Genomic DNA, 26,776 nt, shown 5'->3' on the forward strand with positions numbered 1-26,776 from the left:
CATTCATAGTACAAGATGAAACCAGACAAAGCAAGCTTTCCCCATAGCCTTAACGTGTGAATTCCTCTCTACAAGAACATAATCTGGTATCTAACAACCAACATATTACAGCTAATCTTGGATATGCAAAGTGAGGCATGGGAGTAAAGGAGGGATAGAGAGTTGACTTGCTGTCCATAAGAAAATTAAAGAAATGAGGTAAGAGAGGAGGGCCAGACAACATGTAAAGAGGCTAAAGTCTGAGCCGTGGAAATTGTGGAGGGATTAGGAACAGCGATGGGCAATATTTATTTTTTTCTACTTACACTTTTCAGCAGTTTTATTGAGGTATAAAAAACTTCACATATTTAAAATTTACAATTTGATAAGTTTTGACATTTATACACCCATGAAACTGCCAAACAATCAAGGTAGAGAACATACCCATCATTTCTTTTCAATCCTTCCCTTCCACCCCTCCTTGTCTTCCCCCGTCTCCACACAAACACTGATCTGCTTTCCATCACTATTAGTTTGCATTTTATAGAATTTTATACAAATAGAATCATCCAGTATGTACTCTTCTTTTTGTCTGGCTTCTTTCATTCAGTGTAATTATTTTGATGTTTATCCATGTTGTGTGTGTATCAACATGTGATCCCTTTTTTATTTACATGGATATGCCCCAATCTATTTATTCATTCATCTCTTGATGGACATTTGGATTATTTCCAGCTTTGGCTATTCTAAATAGAGTTGCTATGAACATTTGTGTACACATCTTTGTATGAACATATGCTGATTTCTCTTGGAGTGGAAACCTCTAAGTGGAGTGGCTAGATTATCTGGCAGATGTATGTTTACATTTTTTAGAAACTATCAACATGTTTTCTAAATTATTTGTACTATTTTAAAATCTCACCAGCAGTGTATGAGAGTTACGTTTGCCTACATCCTTGTCACTACTTGATATAGTCAGTCTTTTAAAATTTTAGACATTCTAATAGGTGTGTACATCATTTGGTTTTAATTTGCATTTTCCTTGTGACTAATAATGTTGAGCATCTTTTCATGTGCTTATTTATTTATTCTTTGGCTAAGTGTTCAAATTTTTTGTCCAAGTTTTCACTGGGTTTTTTGTTCTTATTGAGTTTTGAAAGATATTTATGCATAATATGAATACAAATCTTTCATCAGATATGTAATTTGCAAATATGCTCTTCTAGTTTGTACCTTATCTTAATAAATGGCTGGATTTGATTTGTTTTAACATTGTCCATAATTTTTACATCTATGTTCATGAGGGATATTGCTCTATAATTTTCTCATTTTTTTTGTAATGTTTTTGTCTGGTTTGTATCATAGTAATACTTGGCCTCTTAGAATGAGGTGGGACATATTTTCTCCTCTTCAATTCTCTGAAGAATTTATTACTTCTTTCTTAAATATTTGGTAGAATTCACCAGTGAAGTCATTTGGAACTGAATTGTGTGTGTGTGTGTGCGTGTGTGTGCGCACGTGCATGTGTGTGCATGTATGTGAGGGTTTTAAAATACAAATATAATTCCTTAATGAGTATAGGGCTATTCAAGTTATTTATTTATGGATGAGTTTCAGTAGTTTGTGATTTTCAAAGAATTTGCCCATTTCATTCAAAATGTCTAATTTTTGGCATAAAGTTGTTCATAATTTTCTCTTATTATCCTTTACTGTATGCAGAAGTTGCTGTGATTTCACCTCTTTTATTCCTGATATTGAATATTGGTGGCCTTTCTCAATTTTTCTGATGAGGCTGACTAGATGATTATCAGTTCAATGATCTTCCATTAGACCTTTGCACCATCATCCAGCAACATGACTGAATCCTGACTGAAGTTCATCTGCTGATAAACTTCCCTGCTACCAATTTCTTATCTTGCATTTATGAGTGTTACCTGCCTTTTGCTTCCAGACATCTTGTTTTTCCTGTTTTTCAGGTAGCCAGTGATTTCTTCCTGGATTCTTAGTCAACTACTCCTTGCTCAGATGTAAAGAGATGGGCAGTATATATGGGGGTGTAGGAGATATTGTAGCAACAAGGTAAGGAAAGACAAGGAGACAGGGAATTTTGATGTGTGGATGGGGGAGCAAGTATTTTGGTTGCAAAGCACTGTAGATTTTATGAAGGGCAGTGTTAAGAAGTAAGGCTGTTAGGTAGTTTGGAGTCAGTTTCTGGAAAGTTTGAATGTTAGACTAAGGAAACCGGACAATAAGCAATATGGAGCCGTTAAAAGTTTCTGAGTAGGAATGTATGCTCAGAGCAATAGTCCAGGAAGAGGAATTGGGCAGCTGTGTGGGAGGAAAAAGAGATATCAGTTGTCTATTGTAATAGTATGAGCCAGAGAAAATAGAGTTGTAACCTTAGGCAAGGGCGTTGGAAATGAGAGGTTTGGGTTCAAGAGATGTGGAGGAATAAGACAAGTTTCAATGTTTCAAGAAGCACTTCAAAATATTAAAGTAAAGAGATGATGGAGTACAATTGTCAGCTATAAGCAGTGTACTAACAATCCAGGTTTAAAAGACAAGTCTTTCATATGATAACAGAATGGAAAACACTAACACGTTATGGATGAACAGAACTGTTTCAATTCATTGGAATTTGGAGAGTTCATTTTCCAACATTGCTTAGTAAGTCACTGAAGCACATCAGCAGTATCAGGACAGGTGATGAAGCAGCATTTTCTAAGCTAATTATACTTCATGCATATTTATAAGCATCACATCTGAGTTTCTGGGCTGTGTCTACAGCATATGTGAAATATAAATGAGGTTCTTAGACTTGCAAGATATTTTGTTACTTGCTTTTTAGAGATTGTATTTTTATAAATAATAAGTTCTTCTCTGGGTATATATACATATATGTATTTATAAATTATCTAAAACCTTTTATTATATCACACAAAATAGGATCTATTATTACATGTAGGTTGCTATATGTTTTATTAGTTAATAATCATTTATAGAAAATGTGAGATAATTTAAAACATCAGAGAAGGAAAGATACAGGAAAAAGTAAAATGATAAAGTCTACAAAGATTTAACAGAGGCTTGGCACTTAGTTGGCTTTTAATACATGTTAGTTTTCTTCTTCCTACTATTTGTTAAGTATCCATAGTGACTTGTTTAGGCATCATGTCATTGATTAATAGATGAATGAATTGACTGATTTACCCAATAAAAGTTTTTGGCTCTCTCAAGCACCAGAGTAAGCTCTGATTATTCAAAGATCGAAAGACTCTGCCTTCTCTAATGGAACTGAAGTGGAGTGGAGAGACAAACCAAAAAATCCTTATAAAGAAAATGATGACTGCCATAATGGAATATGGAAATATCTAAGTGTTTTGTTGTCAGAGGAGGCTCTCTTAGCGGGAGGAGATGTGCAGGTGAGATCTAAAGTTAAGTTTATCAGGATGGTATACGCACACCTCACTGATGTATTATTTAAATAAGCAAATTTAAAAGTTATTGTTTATATTTCTTTCTATATTATAATTTTTATTATTTTTCTAAATGTTCCTGTACTAACTTCTTTACTAGAGATAAATTTTCTGAATTCATTGAAAAAGTTGGTGCTAAGGAGAGATGCATAATTGTTTTTGTTTATTTTTGTTTTCTAAAGAAAGTACTAGCTGAAAATTCATCAGCGTGGTTTATAGCCTATTCCATTACTTCCTCTTTATGAAATAATTTATTTTAGAAGACAAGTGCTGCACATTTCCAAAGGGGATAATGTGTCAAGATAATATGTGACTTAGATGATTTTAAATTCAAAATCTTTTTAATAAAGAAAACTGTTCAAAATGTGCAGAGGTATATGTAAGGGCTGATAATTAGCTGCAGTGTGTTTATGTAAAATATTTATCAGAAGAAATTTATATTTGGGCATGTTAGGCTGTTGTTAAACATCGGGGAAAAATTTCTTACTATAATAAAATAAATTCTTAGAAGAAATCGTGGTATCTAGCACTATATACATTTTAAAAGACATAACTTTTGAGAACACTGAAAAATGTGCAAGTGATGTTACTAGATATATTAAGCTACAAAACAGTTATGTAAAAATTACCCATTTGTACAAAAGCTATTTGCACAGGAAAAGGTATGGACAAATAAACAACATTATAAACGTCATTATTTGTGGTTGGTGAGATTACACACATTTTAGATTTTCTCCCTCTTGCTTGTCTGTATTTCCTATTTTGTTTTATAATGGACCTGAACTGCTTTTGTAATAATTAAAAAGATCATACACAATTTTTAAAAAAGGAAATCACTGTGTATTGATTTTAAAGGTGTTTTAATATAACCCATATTTTAAAAATCTACAGGATACTAAAATGAAATTGTGAATCAAAAAAATGAGTTCAGAAACAACCCAAAGAATGACTTTGGTCAGAAATCTGGTGAAAGAAAGGTTGTAGATCCTAGCATTGCATAATATCCTAAAATGGGACAGGGGTTAAATGAGTCTCTGGAGGACTGGAAGCAACTGAGCACACAAAGGAGACCAAGGGATGAAACAGAAAATCTCCAAAACTACTCATGAGAATTTAGAATTCATGACTGTGAAGTTGCAGCTTGAGAACACCAAGAAAGACAATTGAGAGAGGATTTAAAAGTATATAACTAGGGCTTCCCTGGTGGCTCAGTGATTGAGAGTCCGCCTGCCAATGGAGGGGACACGGGTTCGTGCCCTGGTCCGGGAAGATCCCACATGCCGCGGAGCGGCTGGGCCCGTGAGCCATGGCCGCTGAGCTTGCGCGTCCGGAGCCTGTGCTCCGCAACGGGAGAGGCCACAACAGTGAGAGGCCCGCATACCGCAAAAAAAAAAAAAAAAGTATATAACTAATTGAGAACAGGTTTTCACCAGTCACAGCATGAGAGCCATTGCTCCATCACCCTTGGGTGCCACTGGCTTGCTGCTGACAAACTGTTGAGGGTAGGATGGGTGGGTACCACAAGGAGTCTTGATTTTGAGTACAGACAATGGATAAAGGTCTGTTGAGTTAGAAAACCTCCTCAGAGGGCTTACTGCTTTCTTTCCAGTTAATATCCAGAATCAAACTCAACACGGCAATTTCACTTCTTGATTATTCATATATTTATTATTGTATTTATTCCTACTGGTGGAAATCTCAAATACCAGGTCTGAGAGCATTGCTGCCTTGAATAAAATTAGTTTAAATTTATATTGCATTATAGCATCACCCCAAAGAGTTTCTGTGTTGCTGACTGATGTAACAAACTCTTTGATTTCCTTTTTAACACTTTATGCCCTCAATTTTTAAATATGCCAAATTCTGGGTAATCAAATAGAAGTTTGTTATTCTGCTTCCAATAGATTGTCTTAAAGTTATTGATGCAAATGAGTGTATCATGTACAAAGAAAATCAGTAAAGTCAGCTGGCTTGATGAATACCATTTTCACACACAGATTCAATATTTTTCTATGTAACTTAGATCCTCACTGGCTTTTTCATATTTGTTCTTGTGTGACTCAGTTCTTAGATAAGTTGCTGAATTGCTGATGGAGAAAAAATGCTCATCAGTTTTACCGACAGATTCAATTGTCATACTTATTATGGATTATACTATTTTTCCGTTAACACTACACTGGTACAAACTTTAAATCCCGATGATTATAGATATAAATAAGAAGTGAAAATTACTGTTTGAATGACTCCTAAGTAATCACTGGCAGAATAAAATACAAGGTATATGCGAGCTAAAGTTTAAAACTTGACTGACACTATATTATATTGGGCCTTTTTAATGCAATGTGTATTCTGCCAATATTTGCACACTTCTTTATGTAGGAAATAAAAACTCAAAATGACCTTGCAAGTATTCTTTATGTATTTTGATTCATCCAATTACACAAAGCAAATATTAAATAAGACAGACTGAAAAGACGATATGACCACATTTCTAAAGAGATACTCATTAGAAATACCTTAATGTTTAATTCTATTGTAAGATTCACAGTGTTTAACTCTGTGATGTATTGACCAATAGCAGTGATATCAAAAGATCCTGGCTACAGATTAGGAACCAAGATGGCAGAGTAGAAGGACGTGTTCTCACTCCCTCTTGTGAGAACACCAGAATCACAACTAGCTGCTGGACAGTCATTGACAGGAAGACACTGGAACTCACCAAAAAAGATACCCAATCCAAAGACAAAAGAGAAGCCACAATGAGGTGATAGGAGGGGCACAATCACAGTAAAATCAAATCCCATAACTGTTGGGTGGGTGACTCACAGACTGGAGAACACTTATACCACACAAGTCCACCCACTGGAGTGAAGGTTCTGAGTCCCATGTCAGGTTCCCAACCTGGGGATCCGGCAATGGGGGGAGGAATTCCTAGAGAACCAGACATTGAAGACTAGTGGGATTTGATTGTAGGATTTTGACAGGACTGGGGGAAACAGAGACTCCACTCTTGGAGGGCACACACAAAGTAGTGTGCACACTGGGACCCAGGGGAAGGAACAGTGACCCCAGGGGAGACTGAACCATACCTACCTGCTAGTGTTGGAGGGTCTCCTGCAGAGGCGGGCAGTGGCTGTGTCTGTCCATGGGGACAAGGACACTGGCAGCAGAAGTTCTGGGAAGTACTCCTTGGTGTGAGCCCTCCCAGAGTCCACCATTAGCCCCACCAAAGAGCCCAGGTAGGCTCCAGTGTTGGGTTGCCTCAGGACAAACAACCAACAGGGAGGGAACCCAGCTCCACCCATCAGCAGTCAAGGGGATTAAACTTTTACTGAGCTTTGTCCACCAGAGCAACAGTCAGCTCTACCCACCACCAGTTCCTCCCATCAGGAACCCTGCATAAGCCTCTTAGATAGCCTCATCCAACAGAGGGCAGACAGCAGAAGCAAGAAGAACTACAATCCTGCAGCCTGTGGAACAAAAACCACATTCACAGAGAGATAAGATGAAAAGGCAGAAGGCTATGTACCAGATGAAGGAACAAGATAACATCCCAGAAAAACAACTAACTGAAGTGGAGATAGGCAACCTTCCAGAAAAAGAACTCAGAATAATGATAGTGAAGATGATCCAGGACCTCAGAAAAAGAATAGAGGCAAAGATCAAGAAAATGCAAGAAATGTTCAACAAAGACCTAGAAGAATTAAAGAACAAACAAACAGGGCTTTCCTGGTGGTGCAGTGGTTGAGGGTCCACCTGCCGATGCAGTGGACACGGGTTCGTGCCCCGGTCCGGGAGGATCCCACATGCCGTGGAGCGGCTGAGCCCGTGAGCCATGGTCGCTGAGCCTGCGCATCTGGAGCCTGTGCTCCACAACGGGAGAGGCCACAACAGTGAGAGGCCCACATACCACAAAAATAAATAAATAAATAAAATAAATTTTAAAAGGTTTTAAAAAATTTATAGAAAAAATTGAAAATGTGAACATGCTTAACACCTAATGTCAATAAATAGTTCAGAAACACCTATTATAAGTACCACAACTGCATCAAGGAAGGATAGTTGGAGACTGAATATTAAACCAGATTAAAAAATAAGTTTTAAGCTTTGGGGATGATATTTACTATCGGCATTAAGCCAAGAGAGGGATCCGAATAGACTGTGCAAAGTTTCTTAAAAAGCTATTACTTTAGCTGACACAACTCAGTACATGGACAGAATGCACTCAACTTGGAGACAAATCTTCTATCCTCAAATTCTGACCTGCTGTCTTCTTTCCACAGCCTGATTAGGAAATTCTGGCACACCACTTGAACCTAATTCTAATCAATAAAAAAATCCTACAAGGCATCTACATTCAAATAAATATTCATAGATGATCTCAAACTAAGTAGGGAAAGAAAGTAATTTTATTTTTTCTTTGAAATTTCCTTCTTTATTCAACTTTCCTATCTCTATTGGCAGTATATATATCTTGTTCATTCTGAAAATCTGGAGCATCCTAGCCTTTCTAGATTCCTAGTATCAATGTTTGGAGATGGGAGGAGGCAATTTACATTTAGGGATCAGCTACTATATACCAAGTATTACCTATATGAAAATCATGGAATATTACTTGTGAAATAGTGCAAATGAAATTCTCACAGAGTTATTCATGCTTCTGTCCCCTCGAGGTCTATTTTCAGCTTAAATTTTAATTCTGGAGACATTATTTTCTGGTAAAAGGAAGTAGGAAGAGGAAAACACCATAGTCACTAAGCTGTGAAGTGGTGGCAGCAGGCCATGGGAGCAGAATGCCCAGAGTAGAAAGCAGGCAGAGATGCAACATCTTTCAAAGCCCCGGATGCTGTGGCTGTGCAGTTGGCGTCTGACCCAAAGCCTTTTCTCCCTAATTATTTTAAGATTTTGTTTTCTTTTCCTCTTTAGTTTCTGTAGTTTAACAATGATCTTTCCAGGTGTGGACTTATTTTATTTATTGTGATAGGCTTCCTTAATTTGAGAAGTCATATCATATCCTTCACCAGCACTTGAAAAATTTCAGTATCTCTTTTACTATTACTATTCCCCGTTCTCACCCTTTTCAACTTCTGGAACTCCTAATTGATTTGCATTTCATTTTTACAATCTATATTCCTTGTTTCTTACACGCCTTTTATGTTTTACCATACTTGTTGCATTCTGGGTAATGTATTCAACTCTTTCTATTAACTCATTCTCTTTTCCTATATATTTTATTTTTAGAAATTTTATTTGCTTGTTACAAATTTCCGTAATCTTCTGTATTTTCTCTTTTTATCGCTCTTTTCTATTCTTTTTAACATTTCAATACTTTTAAACATGTTTATTGTATATTCTCTTTCAGATTTTTGAATAACTTCAAGATCATGTTACATACTTTGCCTGCCTACCCTCTTTCCTACTTGATTATTTAGAGTGTATCTAAACAGACCACTTTTCTGTTTCCTTCTAGATGCTCTAGAGGTTCCAAGAGCCAGGATCAGTTCCCCTCCTCTCCCCATTAAATTTTTAGCTTGGAAAGTCTTGTACCATATGGACTTTAATCCATATATAAATATATATGGTATAAATTTGGACTTCAATCCACAGGCTTATGGTTTTAGCAACTTATGAGAGACATTTTTCACAACTGGAGGCATGAAAAGTAACAAGGCTCCTTGGCATATTCTGGGCTAGAAGGAGTGTTTGTTGATGAGAACAATTGTTTCCAAGTCTCACGGTTTTGCATACTTTCGATTAGTCAAAAAAGACTCCCTGTTTTGTAGGTTTAGGATGATATCTGTGATGTCTTCTCTCCCGGCCTGGGCTTTAAAATCCCAGTCCCTAGACATATGATCTATATTTATGTTCCAAATTCATTGAGTCACCAAGCTGCCAGCTCTAGAATGTGCTATTCTGTTTTACTCTCATTTTTATTTTTAGATTTTCTTTTGTTTCCTCTTTTTTTTTCTTTTTTTGCGGTGCACGGGCCTCTCACTGTTGTGACCTCTCCTGTTGCGGAGCACAGACTCTGGACATGTAGGCTCAGCAGCCATGGCTCACGGGCCCAGCCGCTCCGCAGCATGTGGGATCTTCCCGGACCGGGGCATGAACCCGTGTCCCCTGCATCAGCAGGCGGACTCTCAACCACTGTGCCACCAGGGAAGCCCCTTGTTTCCTCTTTATAAAATAAAGTATGTGTTAAATTTGGGGGAGTTAGAATTTACCTAGCATTTCTGTGAATTTCTCACATTAGGATGGATCTGAATTATCTCAGACTGCCATGTTATCAGAGCTCCCTGACTTTGCTTTCTAGTATCCTTATTTTCTATCAGGGTTTTTCTCCCCACTGATCTGTCACATAAGAGTGAATTTACAAAAATCCAGTTTATTCTGTAGACTTAACCCTAAAGCAAGAAAAACTCCTTCAAGTTTCAAGTTTTTTGAAGAAAAAACTGCGAGTTTCTATGGATTTTTACTCTCCTCATACTAAGGAATCAACAGTGGGAAGTCACTTACCACAGCAGTTCACATATTTTTAGGATCAGGTGTCTAAGGCTTTAAACTTACTTAATTTTAGGTATATTTTCCTCCTGTATAATATTTTTTTCAGAATTTCCCCCCTCTCTTTAGTTCATCTAAAGCCTACATATCACGTACACAGCACTGTTCTTTACTAACTCCCACTATTATTGTTTCTATGAGAAAATGCATTACTTACAAATTGCGCTCACTTTCTTCTGTATTTTATATTATTTTTTCCTAGGTGCGCCTGAGAGAGATCATGCTGAAGATATTTAGACTTATGGCTCCCAGGAGTGTTGGGTAACTGTAGCAAGTGACAGAACTTGAATTTGGAGAATAAAGAGGAAGACCACATTGTGTACTGGTGTTGAAAGCAAGTATAAATTCTTCCCAATTTCTAGTGCTGATTCTTAGTGAAGATCAGACTAAACACTGGGACTGAGACTAATTGAGAAGAGGATTCTGGATTAGAGGGTATTAAGGAATTTTGTTGGTGTGTGTTGGGGGGAGAGAGAGAGAGAGAGAGAGAGAGGGAGGGAGGGAGAGTTTCAGACAATAGCAATGATTGCAGTGTAAAGAAGAGTGTATAGAAGAAAAAAGAAATCTTCAGTTGCTGGGGGAAGTGAAAAAGTGATTCTTTTTTTTTAAATGGAAGATACCCAGGGAAGGTGAGGACTGCCTACATTTTCTACACTGAAGTATATATCACAGAGCACATTCCATTCACCTTGAGAAAGGGAGAGAGGGAGAAAAGAAAGAAAGGAAGGAAGGAGGACAACATTTCAGAATAGATGGAGATTGTGTGATTATTGTTGTGTGATGATTCTTCAGGATCTTAAAGAACCAGATCTAAGGAATCCATTCTACATTAGACTTCCTTTTTGTTCCTTCCTTTTGTTTGCTGTTTGGATATACCAGATTCTAGTGCAGAGCATCTAAGAACTTCCCAGTGAAAAGGGCAGAGGGTCTCATTTCCCAGTGCTACTGACACCGTGCCTATTGCCTCTGGTGGTCATCCCAAGGATCCAGCAGCATATGAAATCTACTTTTCTTCTACTTCCAAAATCTGATCTGCTTAATAACATAGGTTTTAAGTTTACCTATGATCTGGAAAAATATTTTAAAAGGTTTAATTCTCTGTTATTTTAGAGTCTGAGGACTTTTTATAGCATCAAAGCAGTAAAATTAGAAAAAAATTACTGGATCTTCATATTCTATTTTCTAAATGGTGACATATTTCCTTTCTCTTTCTCCTTGTGCCCACCAATGAGAGGTACAAAATGAAGTGTTATCTTGGAGATCATGTGTAGGGAAAACAATCTTTTGTACCAATAATATAATGATAGTATTTTTCTGCCTAGCACTAATAGAAATATAGTGTGTTTTTTCATAATGTCTGTTCCTAAAATAATATTTCACTTTGATATTTAAATAAATTATATATACAAGGGGCTGTTACTCTTCACATAGGAACTATACTACAACCTTGAATTGTTTATAACCTCCACCTGCTTATTATTTAATTAAAATAAAGGATCAACTTTTTTCTCATTCATATTTTCCTTTCAATTCTATTGTTGATTATGTGTGCACTACAAATAGGTAGACTTAAGCAGATTTTTAAAAGTAAAGTGGTTTTACAAATGCTGTCAATTATGCTTTAAGACTATTCCATATTCATTTGTTTCTTTTCCTATGGTATTTTCAATGCTTTTTTTCTTCTCACATTATCTTACGTCCATCTTCTTCACAGTAGTAATTGATTGCTTTATTGCTTGTCTAATATGTCTTTTTTCTCCTTGTATAAATTCCTGCTTTGTTTCTTTGTCTTTTGTTTCTAATTCATTGAAAACATTCTTCCTGCTTTGCAGGACTAGACTCAAATGACTCTTTCATACACAAATAATAAACTTACTCTTCTGTGTTTATCTATAGCTCTAGCAATAATACCAGCTCTAACATTTATGGAATGCTAGTACTATCTAGGTAATTGCTCAATTTAATGGCAAATATATTTCTTTTCCAGTATAATAGAACTATATTATAATGAATTATTAAAATTGAAACTTTATTTATTCTGTTCTTGAAACACGGTCCAACAAACTTTCTGGCCAGATCAGTCTTCTGTGTGTTTGTTGTTAGCCACTTAATAAATCAGTGATTCTCTTTAGCTTTTACTTAGTAATTTTTCAGACATTTAATTATTTTTCCATGGCTTATAGAGAAGGAATAACAATAAGAAGGGGACATACTGTAATGCAGTAAAACTTGTCCTAGTTAAAACAAAAAACAACAAAAAACTTGTCCTAGCTCTATGTTTGAGTTTGGCTAGCCTATCATGTATAAGCATCAGTGTTGAGGAAAAGTGAATATTTCATGTTGACATGAATATGAGAGTCTCCTGAGTATAAAGTGATGGTATTAAATTTGGGTGAAAATAAACAGGTCTTTAACATAAAATGTTAGAAGTTCATAAAAATGAAGTAATGACAATAGTGAGGATTTTATTGGTACAAAATGTTGTAAATAGGCATGAAAAATGTCAATTAGAATGACATTCATTCATTTACTCACGAGTGTCTACTCTCTGTCAGGTACTGTGCTAAATCCTGAAAATGGTGATCCAATAAAACATGGGTCAGATGAAAATGGTGACCTTGAAGACTAGGATCTTCAAATAGATTTGAAAAATGGTTCATTTTGAAAGGATAATTGAACATAGGGAAGTTTCTGTAATAATTGTGTCATGATTTTGAATAAGAAATAAACAGAACATATGGTATTGGTAGAGCTCATTCCAGAGAAACCAAAACAGTACTAACTGCTGATGGAATATGATGCATCATTCACCATGACCATAAAATAAACCTGCTAAGAGTGTGGCAAATACCTCCAATATCCCTGAAATCCATGAAAGCATTGTGCTCAATACCAAAGCAAAGAAAATATGGATCTGTTTCTTCAACACCCACTATTTATGCATATTTCATTCACAGTCAAGTGTCCAATCAAATTCTTTTTCTCCTGAAATTCTGATGTATTTGGGGGATTCTGTGTGAAGCCAAAGGAGTAAGTGATGGTTCTGAACATTTTAACTCACCACGTGCTTCCTATGAAATGAAATTTGACCTAAAATAGTATTACCAAGGTTTATCACATAACTTGGTTACAAAATGTTGCTCTACATGTAAAGGAAAAAGACTTGTTACTATTGAAGATACTCAGATAATGTGCTATATGTAGAACCCAAAAACTCTAAAATATTAACTGCAAATTTATTTTGAACAATGATGGCAGCCAAAAGTAGCTTTGAAGGTAAACATTTCAACTGATAAAAATAGTATAATAGTTTAGAAATATATGATCTGGTGTGTTTGTAAAATGTGCACTTTATAATCAAACTTTACATAGAATTAATCTGTATGTGACTATAAGCACTGGTGTTAATTTCCAAGGCACTTTCTTACTGAAGAATTATGGAATAATAGTGATAAATTTCCCTGTTCAGAGTCTTATGTTTGACTGTTTTTCCTTTGCGAGTTGGTGGCACAAACTATTTGGCATCTGCGATAATTTCAAGACCCTTATTAATAGTGGAAATTAGTGGGTGACTGAGAAAAGAGTTCTGCTATGACTGAGAATTTATTTCGGATAAAATTTAAAAGGAGCCTTTGAAAATAATACAAAACAAATATTCTAATTTACTGGCATTTTGCAGAGCTTTGAGAAATTTAGTTTAGGTACTTATTCAAACAGATTGACCTCCATTATCAGTACATAATGCTATTTGTTTCTTACCAGTTCTGTGGCTTCATGTGCAAGAACTTTGGCTTCTTTGGCAATTTTCTCAGCTTCATCAATATAGTCCTTAATATTGCTGTAAGCTTTGAAGGCTGCAGTGGCATTGAAGGAGATGTTTTTGGCCTCATCAAGGATTCTGTTGGGATTGCCCCAAAAAGGAACATCAGAGCAGTTGGTACTCAAATGAACATCTTACTTATAACAAATATGGCTTCCAAATGATCATGGTCAGTATAATTATGTTAATTCCAAACCATGGTGAGGTATCTACTAATTGTATTATATTGTAGTTTTCAGTTTAAACTCATATTCCTAAATAATTAAGCAATGAAATACTACCAACATATTTTTAAGTACCCATAGCATCCTCCAGAAGTTTCTGCAACCATGAGCACCATGCAAGTATGAGCAGTGAGATGATTCTTTATGTTATTTGTGAAGCACGCACAGGTTTCAGAGCACTTGTTCTATATTATTGGAATGAAGTTCACAAAATCTCTTTAGAGTAGGTGCACTTCTCAGATGAGGACAAATGAGTGTTGGTTAAATAGCTTGTCTCAGGTCACATGACCAACATGTCACTAATTAGCTAATTAAGGACTTGGAGACTACCTCTGTTGACTTCTAGCTTACTGCTCCATTTACCACCCTTCATGATAAATTAACAAAATGTTAAAAAATGTTGTATAATTGTTATAAAATGAATTGTATGTACATTTTTTCCTAGGGTCTTCAAACATTAATATTTTCCTTTGTATCAAGAGTATTAAGTATTGAAACAGAACCTTACACATGGAGTATATTAAATACAGGTTCATTTAGGAAAATTATTCTTGAGGCTAATACACCTACTTTGTTATGACAACCCCGAAATTGTAGGGGAAGCACACCAGTTATACCTAGAAGGCTGTTTACTAGTCAAACACACCTCACCAGTTGCCCCTCCCTCACTGACCCGTATAAGAATCCCAGTTATAATGAGCTGTTATTTCACAGGGCAGTATGTAATGTCTCCATGGAATTTGAAAGAAAAAACAAGACTTAAAGGCTATGTATGGAGCCACATTTTCAAAAGCCACCCTTTTAACAATAAATAGTTTGATTTCATTAAAAATATAAAACTGAAATTTGAAGCAGAATGTGTGTTTATACATTATTATTTAAAATGCTAATAAGGAAACTGCTGTGCTCTCCAATAAAGAACAGAAAATATTTTTTCTAAGTGTAGCCTAAGGCAATGTTCACTCCCCACCATGCCATATTTGAATCTACTTTTAACTCAGACTTTTGATGCTGCTCCAGTAGAGCTTTGCCCAGACCCTTCTAATTAGGCTTTTCCACAGAAAGGCCATGTAGCTCGTATGTGCATAATTACAAAAATCAAGATTTGAAAGCAACTCTCTACCATTTCTGCTAGTCAAAACTTTTGGACAAGTGTCAAGATACATAGATACTTCCAACAACAAATGACATACCTATCAAGGACAGCAGATGAATCATTTAACTGAGCCGCATGGCTCTCAGCCTGGGACACCTTCTCAGCAAGCTTCCTGTCCTTTATTTCTTGGGAGAGGTCATCTATTTTATCTTTCAGATCCTCAGACAGGGGTGGCAATTTACTTTGAATGTCTTCAACATACTGATATGTAGAGAAAAGAAGGCATTTTAAGTAAGTGAATCCAAGCTTCCTCTCATTTACTAATTTCTCTTGGAAATCTAATTATACACACTTAGGTTTTTATGAAACTTCAAATTTACTAACCTAGCAAAAAAGAATAGAAAATAAAAGCTATTATTTAATGATAGAGATTAGGAAATATATGAAGGCAATTTATACCAAGAAGAACCTGACAGTCTTTTTAAAAAAATGCTACTTTGTAGGTCTAAATGCATAAATGATAGTCATTGGGATCTTTTACACTATTTGCATTTCTATTACCATGCATCACCATATATCAGTATCTACTGCATTAGACAGTATGTTAAAAGTCTGTTTGTAGCTTTACATTTCTCTTTTAACTAATATTCTGTGAATATTGAAGCAGATTGTAAGTGCTATCCTAGGAACAAGAAATGCCCTTCATCACTGTGAAAAAAATACAGGTTGGTGTGTGTGAGTACCCTCACCAGACATTCATGTCTACTGAGAGAATAATGTGAAGTTCTAATTGTTACCAATGGGTGAGCATGGTCACAATAGAATAAGGCAAAAACAACTTTATACCCACAAGAAAATAACAGTATTTGCTTATACTACTGAGATTTCTCATTGATTCTCATTTATGAGAGCTTGTATCATTATCATCTTTCTTTTAACTTCGGGTTTCACCAAATACTCACGTCTATGACTGAGTTGATTTCATCTGCAAGACGGTTGGCTTCATCAAGTATGTCAGTGCCTTCTTTTAAAGTGTCCTCAGTTTGTCGTTTGCCACTTTCAATAGCCTCCTTCTTTTTCTGTAGGACAGTATAAACAAAACATCAAAATGTCCTTTGGGGAAAACCCTATCCAGCCCTGTATTTCTGGCTTTCCTAAGCTGTCTAAACAAGGCTTTGCAAACAAGATATGTCATGTTGACTGTGAGACTACATGAGAGTGATATAGACTACCCAACCAGCCCTCCAAGAGTTACTTTATTTAAATACCTGTACAGGTACTTTTTCCTCCTATTGTGAGAAAGTCATGCAAGAGAAGAAAAGTTATGTGATGGTAGCTGAGGAATTAAAAAAATATTTTTAAAGTGAGATGGACATCCATTTTAACTGAAATGTAAGTACTGAATATGCATTGCTGAGCAGGTGGTAGTACACTGAATTACATTGGAATGAGACATTAAATTCCAGAATCTATGTCCAAATGAATGTTCTGTGAGCATAAATGTAAGCAGATTTATTCTATGGGAGTTCTGTAAAAATTGGAAGAACTGGGATTTTATTTTTTTTATTTGTTATTTTTAAAAAATAATAATTAATTAATTTTATTTTTGGCTGTGTTGGGTCTTCGTTGCTGCACGCGGGCTTTCTTTAGTTGTGGTGAGTGGGGGCTACTCTTCATTGCGGTGCGCGGGCTTCTCGTTGCGGTGGCTTCTCTTGTTGCAGAGCATGGGCTCTAGGCGCACAGGCTTCAGTAGTTGTGGTGCACGAGCTTAGTTGCTCTGAGGCATGTGGGCGCTTCCCGGACCAGAGCTTGAACCCGTGTCCCCTGACTTGGCAGGCGGATTCTTAACCACTGTGCCACCAGGGAAGCCCAGAAGTGGGATTTCAAAGGAAACTTAGGGAAAGGACTTTCCAAAAACAGAGAGAAACTCTCACATGGAAGAATAAACTTGATGGACTGTTCCATAAAAAAGAGAGCAGACTCTAATTTTTCTCTGAAACTGATAGCTTGTCTCAAACCACATGAAACTCATTCCTACTCTGGAAGAGTAAAATCAATGAGAAAGATATAGTGTTATTTCTCCGTTTGGAACATAAATTTGCCTTCTTTTTCTTTCTATTTCTGACTCATTCTTTCAATTACCTTTTTACCTGTGGATTTAACTGCATCAATTATAATTTTAAGCCTTTGCCATTTACGCTTTTTATATAAATAATAATGCTAGTTTATATATTCATTTAGATTTCAGTATGTGCCAGGTAGTTATAAGCTTTCCTCATTTAATTCTATACTAACACATGTCCTGTGTTTATCACCTTTTAAATGAATAGAAAATTGAACAAGTTAAGTGATTTACCCAAGGTCACACAGTTAGTACAGTGTAGTTAAGATTTGAATCCCAGTCTACCTAATGATAGAGATTCGGTCTTGAGCTGTGAAAGCACTGACTTTCCAATTGTGGAAATCACACTTCTTATTTGCACACTTCACTTCTTCTTATTGTGCTAATTTCACACCCTACTTTCCCTACCTCTTCACCAACCACTTCAATCTGCTGCCAGTACACACATGTTATTCCTGCCTCTGAGCCTTTACAGTTGCAGTTGCCTTCACCATGTGCCCTTCCCCAGTTCCTTGCCTTGTTTCCTCCTCCATTTAGCTTCATGTAAAATGCTTATTCTCTCAATACTCAAAATAAGGCCCATTGACCAGCAGCATTGGCATCACTGGGAAGCTTCTTAGAAATGCACAATCTCAATGCCTTTTTGGGAACTACCAACTCAGAATCTGCATTTAACAAGAACCCTAAGTGATTGATATACACAATAAAATTTGAAAGAAATTGGTTTAGAACACAGCCTGGCACACAGTGAACACTACAGAATTGTTAACTATTATAATTATCTTATTTTCTTTTCCCTAGAACTCATTTATCTGAATTATATTTTATAGGGTGGCCATCGATTATAGAAACATAGATAATATGATTTTATTTTTTGTATAGATTGAACCATCTTGATTGCTTCTTCTAAGAGTTGCTAAAAGCACAAGCTATTTAATGATAATCAGACACCAATTCATCACAAGATGTATGCATAGGGAGGAGAGGAAATGTACAGCCCATTGAGCTGGACCTAGTGGACGAAGGATAACATTTAATTCGTCAGGCAATATATTGAGAAAAAGTCACTTATTAGGCATATTAGCCCATGCTCCAGACTTTATGGCCATATTATATTCTTATTTATTGGTTTAGTGACTATCTTTCTCACTATAATATAAATTCCATAAAACAGTCTTTGTATCACTTTATCTCTAGTACCTAGAAGAGTTTCCTCAATAAATAGTTCTGTTTGCACTGGTGACTCTTGGTTCATTCAACTACTCCCATGCCTGGCTAAATCAGAGAAATTTCATTCTCCCTTCATGAACAGTAAATGTAGAGGTAGTCCTGATGTTCCTGGTTATAAGGCATATCTTATTTTCCATAGGTCTGACACTCTTATATAACTATCAGTTTTAGCCCTTAGCTTTTGTATGAATTGATTTAAAATTGACCCTGGACAGACATTCAAGAAACTTTCTTTAGCATGGCTTGTTTGTATTTATGAATCAAGGTAACAAAATGCTGTATCAATAGGAGGGAGAATATTTCCACCTATATGTGAGGTGGAGAGCTACATTCATTTTGGTTTCAATTAAGCAGTGAGTTAGAATCTTTATAAAAGCTCTCTTTGAGTCACTTTAAGGAACCCATTTTTATGCAAAGGTCAAAATGTGTTTTTTTTTTAATCACACTGAAGCAGAAATGATCTAGGGATTAAAGAGATTTCAGTGGTGGCTAGTTTCAGATTAGACACTAATGAAATTTAGCTTTGAACCAAGGAAAGATGAAGATTTGGAGCTCCTAAATATTGATAAAAGCATCAATATAACATTTATTTGTGTTTGCTTTATAGTACTTTCTTCATTGAGAAAGAACATTTCTGTTCTATCTTTGTGCCAGGTACTATTCTCTGCCCTGGAGATACAGTGGGCCAGAAGACATGTTTCTAATGGCTTTCTGGAGGGAAAAAAATTGAATGAATATATTAATGTATATTTTTAATGATGAATGCTATAAAAATAAATAAAGACAGGGAATGGATAGAGAAGGATGTAGGATATAAAATACTTAAAGATTGGAAGCTTTGAGGAACAAAAGGGGGGCTCATGTTTAGAGAGAATTATTCTCCAAGTGTATACCACAAGCATAATTGTTAAGTGATTCTGATTAGACACCAGAGTTGTTGTATTTCTACTTTTAACTTCTAATTAGATCTTAATTCATTCCAGAGCCTTGTAAGTTTAACACCTTTTTTTTTTTTTTGCTGAGGGGTTTGCTGGGGGTGGATTAAGAACTTACAAAAGTTATCTTCCTGTCTATCTTTATCTAGCAACTCATTCTTCCCTTTCTTCCAACTCCTTCCTGTTCAAGGTCATAATGGTAAATTTGGGGAAAGACTGCTCAAAACACGCTACTTTGCTTAACTAAATTGCTCATCTTCTCTTTGCCCCTCAGCCCACAGTTTCCTCTGCCTTTTCTCCATTGCTGGAAGTGGCATTCTAACCCTGTCCCGTTCTAGAAAGTAGCATTCAAAGCCTTCTGTGATCTGGCTCCAAAGGCCCATTTTCAGAGCCATCTTCTGCTACAGACTTATGTAGCTTATGAACAAGTGTCACTGCTCTATTCGACATTTCCTAAGATCATACTTTCAGAGTTCTGTGTTTCTGCTCATGCTGCTCCATCATTTCTATCAGCTTCTGTGATGTCATCATTTTGGTGTTTGATTCTCCCAGCCCATATTAATCACAGTGTTACATATAATGAAAGGTTAAAATGCCTGGATTTTCAGGAAATCGTAAGTTCTCTGAGGCCAGAAATCATTCCTATGCAGCCCCTAACACCCTGGTTACCAATAGCATCTTGATAATGGTAGGTGTCTAACAGACATCTGCATATTATTCCTGCCTGCTTTCCTAGCCTTATATCACACTATTTTCCAATACAAAACCAATCCTCCAGTTTACATGAACCACTCAGAAAGTCCCCAAAATATAATTTTAATCCATGACTACAATATTTCAATTGCTTCTGATAGATTTCAGGATAAAACCAAATTCCTCAGCTTCGTTCTCAGAATGCAGTTCTCTTATAACTCAAGGTCTGGACCCTCTCTGTCTTCGTTGGCTTTCTATCCCCTCACTAGTTCACAGGCAGTCTTTATTCCAATCCTATCAAATCACTGACATTTCTCCAAAATGTTTGCATGTTTTTGTCCCTATTTCTGGAATGTTCTTCCTCTTCTACTTTGACTCATTAGAGCTCATCCTTCAGGACTTAGCATATGTGTCAAGTCCTCTATGAAGCCCTTCCTAAATCCAGGGGTGATTCCGATGCCCTTCCTTTGCCTACCTGCATGATAACTCCTGTAGTGTACAGACTAGTTTACTTGTGTGAGCCTCCCACTAAATACAAGTCACCTGAAGTCATCAGAGTTGGTGTTTTATTTTTTATATCAATATCAGTGTCTTTAAAGCTTAAGGCTGCATCTGAATCATGGGTAGGATTTTTAAAACACAGGTTGTTGGGCTCCACTCCTAGTTTCTGAGTTGATAGGCTTGGGGGGGAACCTGAGAACTTGCATTATTAACAAGTGTCTAGGTGATGCTAATGCTGCTGTTCCAAGGACCACACCATGAGGACCAGTGTTTGATGTACTCAGTTTGTGTTTAGTACATTTCCTGAACTTAGTAGGGGTTTGATAAATGTTTTTAATAATAAACATTACATGCTTACTTCCTTAAATTAAAAAAAAATGTGTTGGGTCTTAATTATATCACCTTTTTGTGGGCACAGGCTCAATGGTGTCATTTATTTAAAGCACAACTAATTACTCAATCAAATGGATACAACATATCAGTTCTTTTAAAATCTATATGTACATCAGATTAACCCAGGGGATGTTTTAGAATATGGACCCTGGACCACACCACAGACCAGCTACCTCAGATTCTGGGTGCGAGGCCAGGCGATGCATCTCTTTAGCAAACTCTAAACAGGTGATGCTTTATTGACCAGTCTAGCATCAACCTTGGCAATCAACCTTAATCAGCCTTGGCAAGCAACCTTAAATAAGCTCTGCCTTATTCATATTAATTTAGTCCATTTATCTATTTATTCTAGTAAGTTTTAAACAAGCCATTAGTTAAGCATCACGTGTAAAATGAAAACACAAGAAGGACAACTTACACTTCAACACTGACTACATAAGCTCCAGGCTTCTCTAGGGGTACCCAAGAATGATGGCTCTTGGTTTTAAACATCACTAAAATGAAGGAATAGCTAAAAGCACCACTTATTGTGCCACTACAACTCTTCTTGAAATACTTCCCAGATGCTTACTATACTTTCCACACAGGTAGTTTTAATTTCTTAAACTGTTGCCATAAAATGGAGTGGTGCACCTCCGGGTAAGTTACACCACTGGTGTGTCACCGAGCAAGATGAATCATGCGGGAGCCTGTGATATGAAGGCAGCCTAGCATCCTGCCTAACAAGACAGTGCTTTTTCTTTAATATTGCCAGCATGTCAGTAGATTCCAAATTGGTTAAGATTAGATACATCCATGAGTCTTCTCAGTCCTCTATCAAAATGACAAGGCTAAGTCCCAGGAGAGGGATCCAGAAAACAATTCTTTCAAAAAATTAATTCATCCTTTTACTTCTTAATCCAAAGGAAAATGGAAAGAAATGAATGGATTAAAAAATCCAGATTCTTTTTATTCAACTGTCATTCCACGAACAGTTTTGAGAGCATAATATATGCCAGAGAGTGTTCAGTTATAGCTCCAGGTAAAATTTTATGTTAGAAGAGATAAAGGTCTGCCACTGTTTTCAGATCTGTTGGGGTCAAATACTTTGAAAAGAACAAAAGTAAGTTTGTTTCTGGTGAGGAAGTTTTGTGTTTTGTTTTTTTTTTAAATGCTAAATACAGGTTTGTGCCATCATATGTGCTGAATTCACTGTAGGGAAAAGTGATCAGTTTGCCATGTTAAATATTAAGAAAAAAATGAGAGAGAGAGAGGGAGAGGAAGGAAGGAGAGAAGGAAAGAGGGGAAGTAGGAAGGAAGGGAGAAAGGAAGGAATGGATGGAAGGATCTGTTTTAGTTCTAGCTTCATTAGCACTCTAAAAAAGGCAGAAGCTGCCTATCATTTCTTGAGGAGAGAACTATCTCTTGTCTGAGAAAAAGGGGACAAAAATAACTCAGACTTGATCTGCTCATGTTAGTCTGTTGTAAAATATCATTTTCATAGAACATGTTGCAAAGAAGAAGAGAACCAAAATTTTCCCAGGCTCTGGTCTCTCAGTGAGCTGTTTCTTCTGTGCCCCAATTCCATTAGAAAATCCTTAGCACTTCTGTGATTTATGGCAGCCAGATGTCTAAACCATGGTTTGTGGATCAGGTTGGGTGGACTGTACAATCATATGGTATTAGTATTTGAAGAAACTCTAGATATGCCCCAGTATGATGCACTCATTGTATAGTTGAGAGACTGATGCTTTGAGACTTTGACTTGCTCACACTAGTACTTCTAGTTAGTGGTACAGTTGTCGTTAAGACCAAGGACCCCTGACTCCCAGTAAAGATCTCATTCCACTGTACCATTCTGCCCTTAAAAATCTTAAATAGTTTAAATTATCTAAATTTTATTTGATTATACGGGCAATGATCATTCATTAAAAAACAAAAAGAAGGATCATTCCCTGTTCTGCTTCTTAGAAGTCTCCTTTCAGAGTTGTCACACTTGACTTCATGCGTGTGCATCAACTTGCATCAACTTGACTTACTCCGCCATGGTCAAACTCCCACCCCGTGCTCCCAGATTCAGATGAAAGAGCCTCTAAGACTCACCTCCAAAGCAGTCATGTTTTTCTGGTTTTCTGCAGATAAGAGATTAGCTTCTTTGATTTTATCTGTGGCTTCTCTCAACAGGTCCCAAGCATCATCAACCTTGTTTTTGTAGTCTGACAGTTTCTCCCGGAGATCCTTCTCCATTTCTTCATTTTTTCCTCGGGATTCTCCAAACAGCTTCTTCACTTTCTTCAGAAGGCCTTCTGCAGCTCTATAAACACCCCAGCCCAATAAGAGACAATAAGCCCTTGCCACTGCCTCAGGGTTTATTGGTATTAAACAGTGTTACAAAGAAATGCTAACATTAAAAGTATGGAAAAATTAAAAACAATATTTAAGGCAGATTGACTGTGTGCTAAACCTAGTTGAAAACTGCTAGCTGAAAAGTGGCAAGGGCATTTATAATTAAAACTAAAGAAGAAAAAAATCCACACATTTAAAATTGATTAATAATATAACATTTTCATTTGGAAAGGATCTCATGTTATTCTCATAATCTGGCTGATGAAATCAGTTTTATGATTTACTTCACACACCAAAAATAAAATCTACCTGATTAACCATGAGATATTTTCTCTGTTACTTTGAATATAAGATATGAATATTGATATGTTTGGTTAGAAACTGTGAATATAGCGCCATGCTGTTGACATGCTAGTATGATATAATTTTGACCTACTTTTCTTTTCCTTTGAACTGAGTGTTCTGGGAGTTTCCCGGATTCAACTTAATGGTTTTCCTAAAGTGATAATATCTGAGCCCTTTAAGGAAGGCTAAATATTTGAAGAACAGTAGTTCTCAAACTAAAAGGCATCATAATTCCCTGAAGAACTTGTCAAAACAGATTGCTGGGCCCCATCCCCAAAGTTTCTGATTCAGTAGGTCCAGGGTGGGGTTTGATAATTTGTATTTCTAACAAGTTCTTAGGTGTTGCTAATGTTGCTGATTTAGTGTATACTATTTGATTATTAATAACACCATCACTTTGAAGTTAGCTGACTATGAATGTAAAAATGTATTTTTTTATTGAGTGTTTGGTCACAGGAATTCACTGGCATTAGTAAAATCACTATCATTAGTCACAACCTCAAATTCCCAAACTTTACTTCATAGTATTAGGCATGTATTAATTGACAATTCTTCTATTCAGTATTTCCTAAGATGACAAAATGTATAGGATGGCCTGTTAAATTCATAACTGTATTTACCCAAAGATATTTCTATTAAAACAAAAACAATTAATAGTTCTAAAGGCCCTAATAATGGAAATTAATAAAGCAAGACCATTAGCCTAATTGCAGACGGGAGAGCACCAAAAAAAGATCATTTACTTGATTATTTATATATAGGTATAAACATGCCTTGGATCCGTTTTAGAGCAAGACAAATTATACCTAAGTAGATGAAAAATAAATAAAGAACAAAGTATCTCCTACTGATATGTGAAGGAAAATTTAGAAATCTCTAAACAACAATTTGGAAAGCTCAGTTTATCAAATGAAAAAGTACTAGAGCTTCTACTCACACCAACTCATCTTCAGCAACTTCCTTTTGTGTGTCTAGATTTTTCCTCCTCAGTTCTGTCATCATCTTATCAACTTCATTCTGAAGCTCTTGCAAATTTCTCTCAAAGGCCTTGTCTTGAATTCCTAGAGTTTCATTTAGTTTTACAGCTTTTTCATTTACAGCTGCAGGGGGTAAAACAAATTTTGCAAATTAGTAAACTAAATGCAAAATGCAAAAATGGCACCCAGCATCTGCTCTTCCCCACCATCTCCAAGAGAAATGTTGTTTGTCATGGGTGTTCCTGCTGGGAAACAGAGAGGCAGTTGCTATAACAATCCATAATGAACAAGGAAATGTGACATATTTCTTCATATTATATTGCTTTTAGGGGGAAACAGTAATTAAAACACAGTGTTTCTACCCCAAAAGGAAGAAATAAAGTAAACAAATAGCTCAAACCTTCTTCAGGCAAGAGGTAAAAAATGAGACGTAGCATAACACTTGGAAGCTGAAAATGCAAGGTCTGCATTGCTGACAAGACACAATCTTATTCAATTTTAAAACCCTGAGTATAGAAACACTATCAGTGATGAGATCTCTCAAAACGAACCTGCCCTTGTACTTCCACACAGTTCTGTGTTGATCTGTGTAAAGCCCCTATCTATGGACAGGCATTATGCGTTAGGGCTCACAGATACCCTCCAGCAATAACAACCATCCTAAGAGTCTGTGTTTATTATGCACTAAATAGGTTTTCAAACTGTGCTCTTTGGAATCTTAGGATTCTCCAGGCGCTTAAAGTATTCTACAAATGATATCTATTCTGCCAAGAATCTGTTTTATAGGTTGGTGTTCTGGGCAAGATTTCATTTGAAAAAAGAATTCTATGTCAAATAATAGTTCGAAAAATTGGTGAACTGAAACATGTACACAGTTCTACCTTAGTTTTAGACCAACTTTTCCTGAAGTGTGTTCTATGGAGCATTAATTTAGCAAGATGAGGAGAGGTGTTTTTCTGAACTCTTTTGTCTTCTGAACACTATTTCTATTATATAATATTACCTATGAAAATCCTCAGAATAAAGGCTATGGGTTGGCCAAGAGACATTTTCTACCATTCAAAGCTGTATCCTAAGACCTCTTTAAGACCTAAAGAATTTTCAAAACTCATTTCTATTCTTGGAGAAACTTTTCTGATTAACACTGGTGGGAGCTGTTCTAAGGGTCGTATGAACAGAGCTCCTGAAAAAAGCGCACATAATTAGGCAAAGTAGACCAGCCATGGGGATATGATATGGTGGGTTAGTACAGTGGTTCTGAAATGTGGTCCCCAAATTAGCAACATCAGATCACCTGGGAACTTGTTAGAAATGTATATTCTCAGGTCCCATCACAGATCTATTGAGTCAAAAAGTCTGGGGTGTGGACCAGCAATTTGTGTTTTTAACAAACCCTCCAGGATCTTCTGATGCACCTAGAGTTTGAGATCTTGGGTTAGTAGAAGAAATTGAGTTTCAATCTCTAATTCTACCCTTTCCAAAATGCATCTTTCTAATTCTTTTTTAATGATAAATGTCTTTGGTTAGAAAATTGCTGCAGTCAACCTGTTATTTCTGATAACCATAGTTTAATCTGCAGAACAATCTAAATCAGGTCTTTTAAAGAACAAATATGGCTATTCTTAGCCCTGTGGTAGAAATTATTGCTCAGGTGCTATTCTTAGAAGTAGGTGAGGGTGCCTACTTTCTGGCTGACTACTTCATAGTCATCCGTTGACACATGCCAAAGAACCTTCTTAAGATTCCACCACTATGATTAGTAAGATATCACCTAGGCCATGTCATTGTTGTTAAGGAAACATGGTAACCATGGACTATTTTTTTTTTTTTTTTTTTTTGCGGTACGCGGGCTTCTCACTGCCGTGGCCTCTCCCGTTGCAGAGCACAGGCTCCGGACGCGCAGGCTCAGCGGCCATGGCTCACGGGCCCAGCTGCTCCGCGGCATGTGGGATCTTCCCAGACCGGGGCACGAACCCGTGTCCCCTGCATCAGCAGGCGGACTCTCAACCACTGCGCCACCAGGGAAGCCCACCATGGACTATTGATTGGAAAGCTCCTTGGTTCAGCAGACTATGGGGAAGCCATGTTAGAATGTTGAT

At 36.5% G+C, this 26,776-nt stretch overlaps 1 protein-coding gene across 1 annotated transcript in view; it reads right to left on the reverse strand.

Annotated features, from left to right (window-relative positions):
• LAMA2 (laminin subunit alpha 2) overlaps positions 1 to 26,776 on the reverse strand; it is a 610,104-nt gene that overhangs the window by 97,707 nt on the left and 485,621 nt on the right. Inside the window, exons 36-40 of the mRNA XM_082634259.1 lie at positions 24,638 to 24,800; positions 23,113 to 23,323; positions 16,119 to 16,235; positions 15,254 to 15,417; positions 13,776 to 13,914 (exon numbers count right to left, since the gene is read on the reverse strand). Coding sequence (XP_082490385.1) covers positions 13,776 to 13,914; positions 15,254 to 15,417; positions 16,119 to 16,235; positions 23,113 to 23,323; positions 24,638 to 24,800 — 794 coding nt within the window. The remainder of the gene's footprint in view (positions 1 to 13,775; positions 13,915 to 15,253; positions 15,418 to 16,118; positions 16,236 to 23,112; positions 23,324 to 24,637; positions 24,801 to 26,776) is intronic.

This window comes from Mesoplodon mirus, assembly GCF_964341445.2.
Source record: "Mesoplodon mirus genome assembly, chromosome: 10".
NCBI classification, from domain to species: domain Eukaryota; kingdom Metazoa; phylum Chordata; class Mammalia; order Artiodactyla; family Ziphiidae; genus Mesoplodon; species Mesoplodon mirus.